At 35.4% G+C, this 18,314-nt stretch overlaps 1 protein-coding gene across 1 annotated transcript in view; it reads left to right on the top strand.

Annotated features, from left to right (window-relative positions):
- The window catches only part of APAF1 (apoptotic peptidase activating factor 1), a 33,898-nt gene extending 17,973 nt beyond the window's left edge, over window positions 1–15,925 (top strand). Inside the window, exons 14-26 of the mRNA XM_010282741.1 lie at window positions 459–590; window positions 2,513–2,638; window positions 3,740–3,901; window positions 4,217–4,345; window positions 5,113–5,238; window positions 6,158–6,277; window positions 8,508–8,633; window positions 8,994–9,119; window positions 10,766–10,885; window positions 11,200–11,325; window positions 12,063–12,188; window positions 12,635–12,781; window positions 15,782–15,925. Of these exons, the coding sequence (XP_010281043.1) occupies window positions 459–590; window positions 2,513–2,638; window positions 3,740–3,901; window positions 4,217–4,345; window positions 5,113–5,238; window positions 6,158–6,277; window positions 8,508–8,633; window positions 8,994–9,119; window positions 10,766–10,885; window positions 11,200–11,325; window positions 12,063–12,188; window positions 12,635–12,781; window positions 15,782–15,925 (1,710 nt within the window). The remainder of the gene's footprint in view (window positions 1–458; window positions 591–2,512; window positions 2,639–3,739; window positions 3,902–4,216; window positions 4,346–5,112; window positions 5,239–6,157; window positions 6,278–8,507; window positions 8,634–8,993; window positions 9,120–10,765; window positions 10,886–11,199; window positions 11,326–12,062; window positions 12,189–12,634; window positions 12,782–15,781) is intronic.
- The last annotated feature ends 2,389 nt before the right edge of the window (window positions 15,926–18,314 follow it).

The following is an 18,314-nucleotide window of genomic DNA, read 5'->3' as shown; positions in this document are numbered from 1 at the left end:
CAGACAAACAGAAAAGCCTCACTTGTTACATTATGTAACAAGAAGCTTAATGTTAACATCATACCCCTGATTTTATTTGTATTATCAGATGATTCTTTTAAGTAGAACATAATGTGTAAGTCCAATCCCGTCCATAACATGAGATGAATGTATCCATAATCCTTTTGTTTTCTGTTTCATATGAATTATTTGGAATTTTTAATTCCTCAGTATTATAGTAAAACCTTGGTGAAATTCCAGTATTTATCATATTCTAATCTGAATTATGACCTTTCTCCTCATAACTTCTTGTTTCGAATTGTAAAGATATAAGCTTTCCCTTTACCTTCAAAACATTTTTCATGTGTTAAGAATGTTTTAGGGCTTTATCTGTGTTTCAGCGTAGTTTACAGATTTTATTTTTTTTAAATTAAGTACTTTATATTTAAAAGTCTTTTTCATTCTTCAATTCTGTCTAGATCTGGAATTCAAGAACAGGCCAGTGTAGGTGTGTATATGAAGAACACTCAGAGCAGGTCAATTGCTGCCAGTTCAATAACAGAAGTGGTCAGTATCTTTTAGCCACCTGCTCAAATGACACTTTCATCAAAGTAAGTGGAAAAGGTTGACATTATGCTCATGCTGCTTATCATAACAGGATAATTATTGATGTATACATATATTTAAACACTATAAATTAAGGGGTTTTTTAATGAGCCTGGTAGAAGAGAGATGGCAACAGATTAAGAGTACTGACTGCAGCTCTGTAATCGGATTTCAAGAAAGCAGAACAGAAGTAGTGTTTATGCTCAGTGAAAAATGGGCAAGTCCTCTGTTGGTAGGGCATGAAGGTGAGGGCTTTGGCAAGACGTTTAGAGGGTGGGATGGGAATGGGAGAGTAGGGGAGTGAAATACCTGATTAAAAACAGCATAAGAAAAAGGCAGAAATTCAGGATTGAAAATGTTAATAATGTAAAAATATGGATGCTGGAAGATTTAAAAAAACCCAACATTATGGAATTGTAGCAGGTACATTTTTAATTAAATAGATAGGGCGTAGTAAAGAATTGAAGGTGGAAGCCAAAAAAATAACAGTAATCAAAGCAAGAGGTTAACCACTTGGCACTGTTCAGACTGGGAGGCTGTGCGTATACACAGGAAGAACAGAAACCTAGCAACTGAAGTCTGCATCTGAGGGAAGGAGGAAGGCAGAAGAACCGAGTAAGACAAATGTGACAAATAAGAGTGCAATTTCACAGTACAACTAAGCAAATCATACAGTTAAGTGGCACTGGAGATGGTGGTCCTGCTGCCCTGGCTGTATATTCTTGCCTTTGTTGCAGTGCATGTGCTGATCACATTCTGCAGTGGTATGGTTCAAGGAGTCAACTTGACAAAAACCTCTGTTTGGTGGGATTGGTTTTCTGCTCGTTCAGTTCCCTGTAGTGGTTCTGTTGCCCAGTTCCAGTGCAAGAGAACTGCTGGGTGTAGACAGCAAGGAGTGAGGTTGTTAGTGGGGGGACACCTGTCTCTTCCAGCTGTAGCCAGCAGGATGTGAGGTGTTTTAATTGTAATGTGAAGTCTCATCTGAAGAATTCTTGCAAGAACTTGTGCTTGTGCAAACTGGAGGTCAAAAAAACTTATGGTCTGGTGTCAAGGTGGAAAGAGGAGGCTTTCCTGCTGGCCTCCTGGATGTCTCAGGAGATGCATTTGCTGTCTGAGACTGACACCTTGGGACAGGTAGATTTAGAAGGGACTTGTTTAAAATGACTATTTTTCTACTGTAAATGTGGTTAAGATTTCAGATAGTGTTTGACACTCTTGTGAGTAATGAATAACAGATCTGAAGTATGCACAATAATTAACAGGGCCTGATTTTTTTTCCAGAGACCACCGTATAAGTGGCTGTTCTAGTTTTGGGCTCTCACTTAAACACTCAAATGCATGATTTTTGTTTTTTATATAGGAGAAAGGGAAATGGATTTTGGAAACGGAGAAGAGAAGTGTGGGCTCTAGGCTTGGAAAACAGTGTGTGTGAGGGGTGGGGAGGAGGACCCCTAAACAAAAAAAACCCCATATGGAATGTTTTTTTAAGTTTGTTAGTATGGATGTGGCAAGGATGATATTCAGGCTGTCCAAGACTAACATGAGGTGTTACATTTTTGTTATTATGTGCAAGCTACATTATTCTGAACTTCAAAGGTGAAAGGGAAAGAAGCAAGAGGAAGCTTTCCTCAGACTGAGGAAGAACTTTCAGTAGCTTTGTGCTGTTTAAGGGCCTTGTCTGCACTGTACAGAAAGTTTAACTAGTTCTATGTAATGCTGATGTTAATAGTTTTCATGCAAGTTAGCAGATGGAGTTAAATTGTGGGGTAGCCTCAGGGCATAGCATCAAGTTAATGAGCACGCGTGTAAAACGAATTAAAAAAAAAAACCAGAGGTTTTGGTTGCCATTGCATGAGAAGAATGTGAACAATCTGTCTTCGAATAATTCATAAATATAATGATATTTATATGTTTATTTCTCATGCAGCTTTGGGATTTGAACAAAAAGTATTGTAGAAATACGATGATGGGTCATGTAAATTCTGTCAATCACTGTAGATTTTCACCAAATGATGAATATGTTGCTAGCTGCTCAACAGATGGAACAGTAAAGGTACACAATGTGTTTTTAAATCAACTGTTTGTTTTGATGATGGTTATTTTTTGTACAAAATGCAAAATATGTATAAGGAAACTTTGTGTCTGCATGGTCAGTTTTAATGAATTAAGTCCTGAAACAGTTTTTTATTGATCCCATTTTTAATGCAAGAGTTTTAAATTACTTGTCCAGTACCATGAAAAAAAAGGGCCTGTCATTTTAAATAAATCCTAGCTAGCCTCATTTTGAATCCTTTACTTTTCACAAATGTACTTAATGTCCTTAATGTACTTTAAGAAAACTTGGTGAAGGGGAGTGAAACTTGTTTAAAAAAAAAAGGTAATAAGTTTTTAGATTAAGCGAAAGTTCTGTCATCTCTGAAAATGAGTCATCAGTAGACATAAAAGTTAAAAGCAATTTCTATATGCCATTTTTCATGTATGCACTAGTAGAGAATTGAAACATGTTTGTTTTTCCTCAGAATGTAAGTATTCTTTTTATTGCCTTTGGCTGCAACAGAACTATGCCATTTCAGAACTGCAATTCTTAAAACACTGTTACCTTTCTATAGAGTTGCTAAATCAGGAAAGAAGGGTTGCTGTAGCTGTTGTCATTCAGAAGGAAAATTGTAGTGGAGGGAACAGAAATATTCAGTAGATTTTTGGCAGGTCCCTCAATGAAATGAGAGTGCAAAGTTAGATGTATAACAGATTTCTTAGGGTGAGTGGACCTTTGATAGACTTGCAGAGCAGATACTATTTTTGTTTTTATTCTGTTGAGAGACAGTGTTGTAGCTGGAATGATGTGAGGGAAAAACTCAGGGAGAGTGTTCTGCTACAGTATAATCCTCTTTTTTGTTGTTTTTGTTCTTGGTTTTTTTTTTTTTCCCCTTTGTTTTATTGGTTGGTTGTTTTTTCTTCCTTTCTTTCAGTCTAAGCTGTCTGGGTTTGTGAATATTCTAATGCTATTTCTTGACTGGGGAAAGTAGCAAAGGCTTTTTTGTGTTCTACGCCCTGCCTTCCTCTTTCCTAGAAGTGATTGGGAGTTAGCTCTCCCTGTCCTCTATCCACATTGGTAAAAAGAGGTTTTGTGTATTTCCTGTACTTTTTATTGCAGCTTTGGGAAGCACGCTCAGCAAATGAACTGAAAAGCATTGAGATAAAAGATTTCTTCAGAAATGCAGATGAGCAACCAGATGATGTGGAGGTCTTAGTAAAGTGTTGCTCTTGGTCCAGAAATGGTGACGTGATTTTGGTGGTAGCCAAAAATAAGCTTTTGGTAAGTACTTCACTGCAATAATTTTTTTGAGGTATAGAATCGCAGAATCCTAGAATGGTTTGTGTTGGAAGGGACCTTACAGATCATGTAGTTAGAAATTATGATTAAAGATAAAATTCTAGGCCATTAGGATGTTTCAGATACAAGGTCCATTGTTTCAAGTGTCTGTAAAGTAGAATATATGCGGGCAACAAACTTGTCAACTGAGAGAAATACCTTCTAAATTCAAGAATGTACACTATTGAGCATATAAGCTATTTGCCTAAAGGGAAGTCATACGAACTGATGCTAACTGTTATAATTATGTGTTCACAGCTTTTTGATGTTAAAACATGTGATTTGTTAACGCAAGTCATCGTAAGTCATCACAGTACAATCCAATACTGTGACTTTTGTCCTGGTGATGAGTTAGTAGCAGTTGCTTTGTCTCACTGTTCTGTTGAGGTAAGTGATTGTCTTTGCTACGGTATACCAGGAAAGAATATTTGTAATATAAAATGTTACATTTGTCTTAATAATATTTTGTATGCAGAGGTAAAACAAAATGTGGCTATTTTAGCAGCCTTTCAATGTGCTTATTCTTTTTAATTTTCATTTGCTTCTGAAACGTAAAGTATCAATTGGGAAATAATGTTTTAAAGTTATAAATTAATTTTGGACAATGGAACTCATGTTTATATAAAAAGAATAGTCTTCTAAATTTATTTAAAGTTACTGTTGTCACTCTCAGGAGTATTGCTTAATTCAAAACAAACCAGACGCTCTCTCCTTCTATATGCCGCTCTAGAATGCAGCAACTCACTAAAAGGGAATGAAATAGCTAGAATAACTTTGGGACTAGCATGGCTAGAATAAGCCTGTACAAGTATCAGTTTTGGGTTTGTTATTGTTGTTTGGGGTTTTTTTTGTTTTTTAATCTACATGGTCAAGTTGAACTTGTATTTTTTTTTATACTGTGAAGTGATTTTTTTTTCTTTCCTTTTTTTTTCCCCTTCTCTTTTAAAATTATAGCAGTCAAAGAGGCTGCGGATTCAATATCTTTTATCAATGGGATAAGCAGGCACAGTTCTTGTTACATCTGATTTCAGAATGAGAAGTAAGAAAATACTAGAAGAAATAGTAATTAAGTATACTGCTTCTTGTTTTGCACTGTTTTCCCTATAAATGCAATCTAAATAAATTTGAGGTCTTCTTTCATATTTTTATTGTAGTTATGGAATATTAAATCTTTATCAAAAGTAGCGTATTGCAGGGGACACATGAGCTGGGTTCACTGTGTGACGTTTTCACCAGATGGATCTTTATTTCTGACATCATCTGATGACCAGACAATACGTGTAAGATGACATCTTTCTTTTTTGAAAAATGCTAATATACATGTTATTAAATTACTCATTTAAGGAATTGTTTATTATAAAAGTATTTGTAATATATACATAATATAGTTATATTATGTGTTTTGTGTTTATTTATGTTTATACCCAATACCAATTTAAATATTTGTTATAAAATATAAAATTACTTAGATTTATAATTTAATGTTTATTTTAATAGAGTGTGTTGTTATATTGAATTGTATAAATTACACTTATATGATTAAAATTATTACATGGGCTGGCTTTTTAACTTTATTTACTGTATATCTATGTGATTTTTTAAGTCCAGTGGCTGTTCAAGAGTAATTGTAACCTTCTATTTTGTTCTGGATTTTATCTGAATTGGGAATTATGAAGTTTTTTTTGAGGATCCTAGCAGACGTGATACTACTTTCATTGTTAGATATATTTGCATGTTAATATTTACGATAGATATCTATAATTGTAATGCCTCATTAAAACCTGTGAAAGTAGAACTATAGTTTGCCAAAGTAATCTTTCCTTTTCTCCCAAGTTAACACACTTGTTCTTGAAATTTTGAAAGCAATTGAAGTATAAAAATCTGTACTTGTTATTTTTTTGTAATTGGATTTGAACGCTCTTCTTTGGATTAGAAAATTACGGACTTTATAGCTATGACTCCAAACATAGGGGAGTCTACGAGACAGCCTAGAAAAGATTAGTTCTGTTTCATCTGTTGGAATCACTATAGTAATTGCACAACCTTCCCTAGTAAATAAAAATAGCAGAAGCATAATTTTCACTGATTTAAAAAATCTATGTTGCTTGCAAGTTTATAAGACTTTGTTTTACAGGTACTTCAGCAAGTTTTATGTCTTGTCCTTTAATAAAACTAATGAAATACTGTGTTCTTCAACAGATTTGGGAAACAAAGAAAGTATGCAAGTCTTCTGATGCTGTTCTAAAAAGTGAACTAGATGTTGTATTTCACAATGGTGAAGTGATGATTTTAGCAATTTACAATCAGAAGCATTTACAAGTAAGCTGTATTTCTCAATATGTTAGTACATTTGAATGTTACCTGCAAATCTCAGTAGGAAACTGAGAAAGTACTGAAAGAACTGCTTGTTCGTGGCTTTCAGCAGTTGAATCTGTAGCAGACGATCAGTAATGATCTTAATGTATGGTAACATTTTTGTATCTAGAAACTCTGCCTAGTTTAGTAAGCAAAAAATGAAATTTGAGGGGAAATTTCCACACTGATGTTGAAACTGAAGCTGGATGCAGGGGAACAGAACTGTTTTGTCTTCACGACCGGGGAGACTGTGGGCCCTCCAAGTGGCTTAGCTGTGCACAGCAACGTGTAATGTGTGCAGCATATGGACTAGGTGTTACACAGCATATGTATGTAATGCATCAGAACTACTGTGGAATAGCTGAAGGAATCATCTCAAATTGGGGGAATGAAAGGTGTGAGCCCAAGGGCCTCTCGCCTTAGGAGAGCATGGGTCTTTTATGTCCTGAAGAAGATATTAATAGAGGATACATACACTCTTATTACTGTGGACCATGCCATACCTTTGGCCATGGAGTAGCTATTTCAGATGTTTAGCCCAAAGCAGCATCTGAATAGGATTGAACCTTTGTTTTGCACTGTGAAAGCTGTGAATTCTTATTGCTGGGTGTATAGGTAGGTGAGTATTGGGATAGATTCTGCTGCCCTGAACTGAGGGACACTGTGCAGATAATCTTTTTGTGTAGGGTCATGTCCTTTCTCCTAATTTGGCTGAAGGCAAACACGTAAACTAACTATGTAATCCTGGCTAATCAGCACAACCATTGCCTTTATTTCTCGGCCTTAGGGATGCTCAGCTTTTCCTAGGCTGCTGCTAGAATGAGAGCTTCCTTTGCAGAAACTGTTGTTCTTCTGTACTCCTGTTTCTCTCTTCCTGATTGTTTTCCATCCTCCTTCTTTTGTCTGGCCTGTCAACAAATTAGCCATTTCTTACTCTACTTAAAAATCCTGTTAAAAAAACCTTAAGTGGAATGGTGATGATATTTGAATAGTGGGGAATATAGATGTAGAAATAGCTAAAATGTCTCCAATGAGGCCTTGGCAATAAAATGATATTAGACTTTGAGCCAACAGAAGGCAGTTGATATTGAAACTAAAATTTATTTGAACAAATAATATGTGAGAAAAGAGAAGCTGGATCTGTTGCAGTGAAGAGATGTGAGAAACCACAGTGAATGGAGTTATACCTATTTATGTATGGGGAGCAGTTTAGGATAATTGCTACTTTTTAATCTTCCTGAATTGAAAAATCTGTAGCGACTATTATGTAATGGTGTAGGCTCTCATTTGAATTAGTAGACCTGATCTATTTATTTATGATTAACATATTTCTGTTGTAACTTTACTTGAACCATTTCCTAGAGAAAGATGGTGCTTAGATTTTCTGCCCTAAATACAATATTCTGACATCCTGTAGAGGAGCAGTTATGAGAGAAGACTCCATTGTAGAAAGAGAATAGATTTTTTTCACCCTTGGCAAGAAGAGAAATTGACTGAAAAGACAAATTGTAGTTAAGCGTGTGGACTATAATTTAGCAGCATTATCTCTGCTATCACAACTCTAACGGTAGTTTTTCTTGCAACTGTGATGTTTTACCGTTCATAATTTGTAATCTCTGAGAACTGGGGTCCTAGTCACTTTTTGATGTGCAGTATGTTCATTTTTAAACACTTCACACTGCTGGCTTTCTAAACTTAAGCTTTGTAAATCATTGTATTCTAAAGATCAACCTCCCCACCCAGGGAATGGATTTGAGGGCGATACTGAGTTGAGATTTGGTATATTGTATGTGCTAATAAGTTTAAAGTCATGCTTAAAGGATGCACTTAAAGTATTTTATGCTGCATTTGGCATGAGCTGTAAAATCTCACTGGTAAGGTGGATTTGAGCTTGGAGCTCACTGTATGGCTTTTGAAATTTGGGAGTAGCATTTTGTGTTACTGTTTTCTGTAGTTAAACAAACTTTAAAAAGCCTTCTAATACTGAGGTGTGTTTCCTTCTGCAAACTTGTCCTGTTCAGAGAGCATTCTGAAGGTTACACTGACCTTCAAAGCAATTGGCTTATGAAAGTAACTGATCCTTATAATTTGAAGTTTGAAGCTGATACACTGTTCTCTTCATCATTGTTAGCTCTGTATTGTAATTTATTTAAGTCTAAATTTAAAAATACTGTAATAACTTCCTATCTTGCAGCTTATCAATGGAAATACAGACAGTGTTATTATGCAGACAGCAGCTCAAGAATCCACCATTTCCTGCTGTTGCTTAAGTGAGGATCTTAAATTTGCAGCTTTTGGACATGAGAGTGGAACAATAAAGGTATTAAATCTTAAATTTTATTCTAAAAATGGTAGGAAAACACCTTTCTTGATGCTTTTTAAAGAAAAGTAATTTGAATGGATTTGTACAATAATACTCTTCAACATAATACTTTAAAGTTTTTACATTTGTGAGTGATGCCTAAATTACAATAATTTAAAGGTAGTGCTAATAATTTAGCTCTGTATTTCATTTTACTAAGGACTAAGCTAATACGAATTTTTTTTGTTGTTCCAGACAATTGACGGAGAATCATGTATTTACAATCTTGTGTTAATTTAAAAAGAATGTACATGTTCTTTTTTTCCTTTTCCTCAAGTACGTAAAACAAATATAATTATTGCATTCTTCATTGTAAAGGTATTACAGTTGTTGGATGGGAAAGTTCTGAAGTCCCAAGAGGCCTACAGGACATCTGTGCAGCATTGTCGATTTACATCTGATTGTCAGACTCTCATTTCAAGTGCTCATGATTCAGTTATACAGGTTTGGAGGACTATTTTAAAAAGTTGTGACTGACTTACAGTTTATTTAAAAAGATCTTTTATACTATAGATAATGTAAATGACTATTGTATGGTGTATTGCTCCATCTTGGGGCAAGGGACTGTAGAAACTGTGGCCTCTATATTTTATATGATAGTGTGTATTACACAATTTCTATTTTTAATGCTGTGGATGGTAGAAAAGCACCAAGTCCTTTAAGATGGGTGAAAATAAAATAATTTTCAAGCAAGATAACTCAATAGTTCTGATTGCATAAGTGAAGGGTTTGGGATGTGACCCAGAGCTGGCTATATATGGTACGTCTGTCAGTGGGCTTGCTTATACTGCCTGAACAAATAAGGTAGAGAGACCTGTCTCCGAGTGGGCTGGTGTGTCCACCTAGTCCAGTCCAGTGCTAGCTAGAAATAGAATGGCTGCACTAAATAGTCTCAACTACATTAAAAAGCTCTGCCTCTCAGCAAGGTAGATGGCTCCGGTGAAGCATTTTGGTGTGTCTATATTAGCATTTTAGCTCACCTCAGGGACGCACTTTTGAAGTGAATGTCCTGGTCATTTATGCTTACTGTGCTTTAGTTTGCACTGCAGAGCAGTTGCAGGCATGCTGACCGGATTCCTGAACTAGGGCACGTGCTTCAGCTCACGTGAGCATTCAGTCCACACAACCGAACTTGAGCTGGTTTGAAGTAAAACCTCTAAAACACATGTGAGTGCTGGTCCTCAGCACTGTTTTGGTCATCAAATCTGTTCCAGCATTGGAGTTCTACCTACTTGCTGATATACATGTAAGCTGTGCAGCATCCCATTTTGGTGTTGGTTTCGATCTGAAGCTGGCTTGAGTGCCATCACTGTGGTCAGTTAAGACCTACAGACAGCTCATCAGTTTATCGGCTTTTAGATCCTTCTTCCAGGTCTAATGTGGGTAGCTTTTCTTCTGGGTCCTCAGCTCCCTCCAGTGGACAGTGCCTCAGTTAAGCCTCCAGGATTGTCATCTGAGCACCTCTGCTTTCTGTTCTTTCTTTGATGTAGAAAACGTATTAATTTGAAAACTATAAAATCGTTGCCATTTAAATTAGATTAATGCTTAATAGCTTCTATAAAATAAAATTACATTTCTTCTGTTTTCAGTGAATAGTTGAATTAAAAATGGAAGTGTCATTTTGTTATAAAAATGCAAACTAAAATGGTATTTCATTAAAAATACATTTTAAAATATAAAAGCAAGTTAATTAAGTATGGAAAATATGAGATCTGCCAGGTGATGAAGTCTATTGGTTGTAATAATCAAAGGTTTAAAACACAAAACTTCTGGGGTGCCTAGAAAATTGTTGTTTTGCTTTTTCTTTTTAAATTACCCATGAATTTCAAGCATCAGATTAATTTTGAAAATCAGGTTATGTGTGTATTAGAGGGAACTCTTTCATAGGTTGACTACTAAATACTATGGTGTGCTTAATCTTCAGCACATCTATGATCGATATATTCAATATCTAACCTTTTAATTAGTTGCCACCTCCATAAGAACTTTTTATTATTCCTGTGACTTAAAAGTCAATGAGCTAATTCTTTCTTCTTAACTTATGTTTGCCATTAATTTTTTTTTTAAATGTATTTCATCTTTATGATTAGGTATGGAATTGGCAGTTGAGCGAATGTGTGTTTCTAAAAGGGCACAAGGAAGCAATCAAGGATTTTAGACTTCTGGAAAATTCAAAACTTCTTTCTTGGTCATTTGATGGAACTGTTAAGGTAAATAAAGTAACATAAAATACATTTTACTGCCTTCTAACATTTGGCATTTCCTGCACTTTGTGTCGACATACATTTTATTGAATTGATCCTAAAGTGTAAGCTGACTTTTAAGACACAATTTTGTGTTTTCTGTTCATAGTAAGATTTACATTCTTGATGTATTTTAACTATACCAGTAAGTATAGCAAAATGTTTGCCATACTAGAACCATGTAGCTGAGTTTTATCTCATATATTGTTGTGCAAGATGCAGGTGTGTTAACCTTTTTACAGTTTTATGAAAGTAACCTGTTTTTCTTGTATATTTGGTAGGTTTGGAATATCACTACTGGAAACACAGAAAAAGATTTTGCTTGCCATGGAGGTGCTGTTCTTTCCTGTGCTGTTTCACCTGATGGTAGCAAATTTTCATCTACTTCTGCTGACAAAACTGCAAAGGTTCGTTACTTTCTGTACAAAGAAAAAAAATAAGGATTTGTCCTGAAATGGATGCTATATTTTTTTATTATGAGGTAACTATTTGATTATTTGAGTTATACTAAAGGTGTTACACTCATTCACAATTGATCTTGGATATAACTAGAGGCTGTCCTGGTGACTTCTGTACAAATATAATCCATGTTTTATCCACAAGTTTTTGCAGAACACTTTGTGAAGTTCTCTGTATTGATTTGTTAATAGACTAACATTCTTAATTTGGAAACCTACATTAAGAAAAATTTCTGAAACTTCCAGTGAAAGTGCTGTCCATAGTTTCCAGTATTCCTGTTCAGAAGCAAGGTGCAGGAAGAAGTGAACTGTTTAATATTCTGGGGCTGCCCCACTAGATTTTTGAAGTGTCCTGTTACATTTTTAAATACAGCTTTAAGTTGATTGATGAACTCTTTTTCTATGAACAGCTTTAAACTTTCTTGTGAAGGAATGAGTTTCACTAAGGACTATATTCCAAGGGAAAAAAAAATATACTCACAATTGATTCAGTAATTTGTAGCAAATGCATTCTTGTGTGATTCAGGTAATGAAAACAGGCTATAGTATAATACATACATAAACGCACACACATATATGCATATATACAAAAAATATTATGTAGTTTTGAATACTAATGCCTTTTAGAAAGTCGTAATTGGTTTTGAACTTATCTTTTTCACTCTTCTCTAATGTTTTCCATTTAGATATGGAGCTTTGAAAGTTCATCTGTTCTTCACGAGCTGAAAGGTCATGAAGCCTGTGTGCGGTGTTGTACTTTCTCTCCTAATAACAAATTATTGGCCACTGGAGATGACAAAGGAGAAATAAAGGTACTGCTTTAACCTTGCTGTTTACTTTATAATTCAATTGATAGTCAGTTCACAGACAAAAGAGTTCTCATAGTTTGTGTTCTGCGTGTCTAATTCATTAGTATTGTAGTGAACATAGGGGAGATAAAAATAGCAAAGATAGTTTGCCACATGAGACAGTAGCTTCTAACCATATTGATAGATTTATGTCTGTGAATACTGAGGAACTGGTTCACATGATTGACTAATAATTCTACTGTGAACTGCATGTGTGATTGAATCCTCCATATATGATACACTTGTAAGAGGAGAGTTCATTTTTTGGATCATTCTGTCACTTCAGTAGCATGTTTATTTACAAGGTTTTTTTACTTCTAATATAGAAAAATAAATCTCCAGCTTTCCTTACTGGAGATCTTTTTTCTCCGTTAAGTTTATTTATATACATAATCTTCTCTCTCTTTTAGATTTGGGACATTTTAACAGGTGCATTACTTCACTTCTGTTCCCCAGTTACTGTAGATGAAGGAGAGCCAACACATGGTGGTTGGGTAACAGACCTCTCATTTTCTCCTGACAGTAAAATGTTGGTATCATCTGGAGGCTATCTTAAGGTAAGCCTTGAAATAATAAAGTATCCTAATATACCTAATTACATGGCAATACTCTCATAATTCTAAAGGAGAATGCAGACTAATTAAAAGAAACAAACCTGAAATGTTTTACTTAGCACAAAGCTGCTCCATTTTACATGACTGTCTAGCACTTTTCACTTCTTTTGTTCTCAAATCTGAAAGCCCCCTGTGAAGGTCTCTTAAGAACTGAGACTTAAGACTTGGATTTGTTTTTGAACTCCATATATTCCCTTTTTATTAGCTTCAGATTTTTATTAGCCACGTCCTTCATTAACATCTTAATATTAAAAATCCCAGTCTTTTTTGTCTGCCTTAATACCAACTCAATTTCAGCAGCAATTGTGTTCTTTATAATGAGCAGAAGAATGCTCTGTCAGGCTTTTATTTTTTTAAAGATATTGAGCTTTAAATTTTTTCATAAATATAAATTCAGAAGGAATTGCAAGTGATAATTTTCTGCCTTGAAAGATGTTCTATAAGTAATCTTTGGAAGATGGCATGTTGAAACTGAGGAAATCCGTCTTCAGTCTTTCATTGATTCAGACATCTACTTGGGCATATGTTTTTTGGGAAGAGGAGGAGGTGGTCTTTCTTTTAGTCTATGAATTGGTTCTTCATAGATGTAAATTTCCCATGAGGTTTGGTTTTGTTTTGTTTTTCCTCATGCAATAGCTAATACCTATTAGTAGAAACTGTGTGTGTATGTGAAATGACAGTTTGTGGAGTTCTCATCTTACAGAGAGTGCTGGAGGCTAGTTGGTTGTTGGTCAATGTTTAGCTGTTGGACATGCTACCAGACTAACTCTTTGAAGTCAGTTAGTAAACATTTAACAAAGAGTTGAATTTTCTGATTTAGCGTTGAAAACATCTTCTGACTTTCATTTCGTATTACAGAACAAGACATGCATCCTGTTTCTAGCTTCCTTCCTATTTTGTTTTGCGGTTACACAGTATGGTTTTGTGATGCTTCTCAGAGCCATAGAATGGTTTAGGATGTTAGGGACTTCAGTAACTCATCTAGAGTTACTGAAGTAATCTAACAGTTTGCAGCGTTAGGTAAAATTGCTTAGGGCCTTGCCCTATCAAAGTTTTGTCACACACTCCAACACAGGTGCCTGTGGGCCCTGAGAAGAGAGTCTGACTCTGTCATCTGTAACCCTCCTTTTGGTAGTTGAAGACAGCAGTTAGCTGCCTTCTCTTCAAGCTAAATAAATTCAGTGCTGTGTTTCCCTCTGTGACATCTGTTCCAGGTGTCCAGCCATCTCAGTGACCATGTTCTGGACTTGCTCTTGTTTGTCAGTGTCTTTCTTGTACTCGGGTGGGGCTCAATACACAGTGACTGAACTGCTGACTACTACTTTTTGAATCTAGCAGTCCATCCTGTTTGTCACCTACCCTGTGTTCCACCCATCCAGTCTTTATCTCTCCAGTTTGACTGTAGGGACACTATGGGAGAGGCTTGGCCAAAGTTAAGGTTAATCACATCCACTGCTCTTGCCATGCTTTTTGCAGAGCTACCGTTATTGTCAATAGAAGTCAACTGGGTGGTTCAGCATGATTTACCATTGGTAAATCTGTGCTAGTTGTTCATGATCACCTTCTTGTCCTTCACATGACCTGAAATGCTTCTAGAAAACTTGTTCCATAATAAACCCAGATGCTGGAGTGAAGATTACTGGCTTGTAGTTCCCAGCATCATCTTTGTGAGAATTGGTATGGCATTTGCTTTTTTCCAGTCACTGGGACCAGATTCAATCATCATGTATTCTCAAAGTATTCTATTTCTACTTTTCTTTCAAGATCTACAGATGGATGTGTATGATGTGCATGAAAATGCACACACGCACCCTTTTTGTAGGGAGATGCTAGTGATGGGAAGTCTAAAACATTTCAGAGTTGGATTGTAGAGTTACATGGAAGATGTCTTTAAGCAAATGAGTCACCGTATTCATAGAAGAGGTGCATCCAGCTATGTGCTGTTGAACTTGCTGTGTGAATAGTACCCACTGGCCCAGCACCTGATCATTGATCCACCAACAGAGGTTCAAGGGCTAATTAAGGTCTGGATCTCCATCAAATAACAGACACTTTAGGAAAGGTGTTTTTAATCAGAACATTTATAGCTGTGTACTTGCAAAATCTGTATTATGCACACAGCTATAATGTTACATATTTCATGAGATGAGTAAGCTAAAAAGTAGTAATACCATCTCCTTTTATAGATAATCAAAGCTGAAGGTAATCTGTTTTGGTATTTTGCTGCTACACTCAAGTGTTGCAAGAATAGAGAGTAGACTGCCTACTGGAACAGTCAAGTAACATCTTTGTGCTCGATTGCATTTGGTTCAATTTTGCATTGGTCTACTGTTTTTCTGAGAAACATGAAATTTCAGTCTACAGTCATGGAGTAAACAGATGGTTGAAGGTTTCTCTGTATCATAGAATCTTTGTTAGTGCTTAACGTATATTCTGAAAAAAAAAAAAAAAAATTCTAATCTCACTGAAAAAGCCTGTTCTGCTAACAAAACTGCAAATGGTTTCAAATGTGTACATGACCGATCCTCTTGTGAGTCCAGCTAAGTTTTTTTTAATCCAGCTATAGTTTCAATTATATTGTCTGGCAATGTGTTTTATGTATTCATTTGATTATATAAAAATACATAATCTTTTACATTTTGGACGTGTTACAGTTTACATCTATTGATTGCCCTTTTGTGATGGGTTAGGGGAACTTATTACTTTGTATGCTTTCCTAAAATTGAACAGTTTGAGTCTTTTTTGAAGTTGCCGTTCATCTGAAAGTCTTATACCTCTAGTAACTAGTCCTAAACATTTTCTACTTAAGATTGCTTGTATCTTTATTTTTAATTCTACCTCTTTGAGGAAAGCAGTCAACTGGGCTTGCCATGCTAAGCCTGTTTATAGAATTTATTCTAACCTTTCTTCAACTAACTGAAAGTGTGTTGTTGTATTTTATAGTGGTGGAGTGTAACTACTGGAGAATCCTTACAAACCTTCTACACAAACGGAACAAACCTCAAGTCAATACATGTGTCCCCTAATTTCCAAGTGTATGTGACTGTTGATAATCTTGGTATTCTTTATGTTTTACAGAAGTTGTGATTAATGTGCTGAACACTGCAAAGATAATTTTTTTGAGCTGGAAACAAATCTGCTAAATGTTTGTCTGATGCTCATTAAGCTGTGAATTATATTTCATTGTTGTATTCATGATATTTTCATGTGTATTTATGTACATTTATGCATGTTTTTTCAAATGAACTTGCATTTAATCTTGTTTTTAATAAGCATTATTATAATCCTGAAGTCTTGATTTGCATCTTAAGTATGTTGCTTCCAATTTGGTAAGGCAATTATATTGAGATTTATTCAAATTAGTTGAAATTAGTATTAACAGCTGTGAAGAAAAAAATAGGAATACAATACTTTGAAATTGTATTTTGTGCTAAAGCTGATGGCTAAATGCTCTCTAGCCATGAATACAACTGTGTAAGATACAAAAAAAAAAATTTTTTTTACTATGATGCAAGAATTTTTATTTAGTACAGAATGGGAAGAATCAGGGACATCCTTCATTTGAAAAATGAAACTAGATATCTTGGTGCTTGACGTTCAAAACAAATCAAGTAGCTGTTCAGTTTACAGTAGCAGTGCCTCCCACTTGCGGTAAGAGCCTTCATGCTTCTAACCTTGTGGAGATAAAGTGTGTTGTAACACGTATGAGCTAGTCTTATTAAGGAGAACGTCTTGAGTCTTGTTTTCTCAAGGCAAAATCTGAAAGGCTATTGCAATTGAAGTGGAAGAGATTGTGCCACAACATTTCCAGTCAAAGGATGAATACAGCTAAACAGCTAAACTGAGAGTGGAAATTGTTTAAAAGGTATATATTGAAAAATATAAGGAGGTGTGAATTTTAGTTATTTTTCCATCTGGAATTAGCATTCAGTTTATACTATGGAGACATTTTGTTGTTGTCCGCTTTGTTTACATGGGATTCCATGCACAGGGATCTCTTGCCTGGTAATATGTGATTTTCTTTTTTTTATTTTTTATTTTATTTTTACTGTCTATTTATAGATTCAATATAGAGTAGAAATGTTGATATTTTGTACTAATTATACTTGATATATATCTTGTGAATAATTAGATATCAATTTTTCTTAGGTACCTAGTAAGCCTTGTTCTAGTAAATTGTCTCTCAATTTCTATGAGCAACAAACTGCACAAGCATTAATATAATGATTTTCATATTTTTGTAGTTGGCAGTAGAATACTCCATCTAAGTACTTGATTGTAAAAAGTACATCAGCAAGTGTCTCAACTGACACTGAATAATGAAATTCTCACTTCTAGTATTTTTTGTGTGCATTTCAGAAGATTTAATATACATTCTTAATATTTTCCTGGTTTTGACAATCACCAGTTTTTCCTTTTTTTTTTTTTTTTTTTTTTAACTTGAAATTCCACCATTTCTAAGGTGCTATTGAATGCGGGTCAGTATAATCAAAGTACTGCTGGCAGAAATGTAAAGAGAAGAAATTAAAAACCCCCACGTTTTGTATTCTAAGTATGTACAACATTCAATAAAGATAATCCAGGCAACATTGGCTGAGGTTGTAAATGAATTTGAATTCGTGAGTGGGTTTGTTTGGGTTTTTTTGCAGGGTGGGTGGGAGGAGGTGTGCTGCCTCTTACTGTCTTTTATCGTGGTTTTATTTTCAATCTAAATGTAATGCTGCTTTACAAACTGCATCAAAAATACTTTGACAGGTAAGCGACAGTATTAAATATGAGGATGGAGGAAAAAGCGAGAAAAGGGAAACAGGTCTTGGAACATGTTCTGCAACGCTCAGGACAGAGTTGCTTCTACTGTCTCGTTTGTACAGACCTCATCCATACCCTCCCTGAACAGCTGAAGATTCAAGGAGCAGGAAGCTCCTCTCAGCCAGTGTCCCCCAATTGTGCTGTCCTTACTGCCCGGGACCGTGTTGGTCTGAACTTAGAGACCCAACAGGACAAATGTTTCTTACGAGGAACCAGGACAGAAAATTATCTTTTGTGACAACACTAATGAAACTCTGATAGGAAAAACTGATCATGGTTTCATGAAGAAAGTGACCTGTGAATGGGTGGAGTTCATAGACCATTTAAATTTTGAAATGACTAGGAAGCAGGTAGCTCAGAAGGTTGAAGAAGTGTGAGATAAAGAATGCATTCTTGTCATCCTTCTTGCAGAATAATTCATGGCAGCAGACAACTTGTTGCTGGAACTGAGGAAGCTGTGCTTCAATAGAGTCAGGATGCTTGCGTTCACATGCAAACATATGGAGTTGGCTCTAAGTCTTTGTAGCTGAGGTGGAAGAAGAGAAATAGCAATGAGAAAGTCTGAAGAGACAAAGAATAGATACGATTCGCAGGAAGAGGATGACAAAATTTAAATTGAAATTTGTCAAAATAGGAGCCAAAACAGCAACTCCTTTAATTTAAAGTA

Source organism: Phaethon lepturus, unplaced genomic scaffold (assembly GCF_000687285.1).
Source record: "Phaethon lepturus isolate BGI_N335 unplaced genomic scaffold, ASM68728v1 scaffold7712, whole genome shotgun sequence".
Classification (NCBI taxonomy): domain Eukaryota; kingdom Metazoa; phylum Chordata; class Aves; order Phaethontiformes; family Phaethontidae; genus Phaethon; species Phaethon lepturus.
Note: the sequence above shows the minus strand (reverse complement) of the source record. Positions and strands in the feature narration are given on the sequence as shown.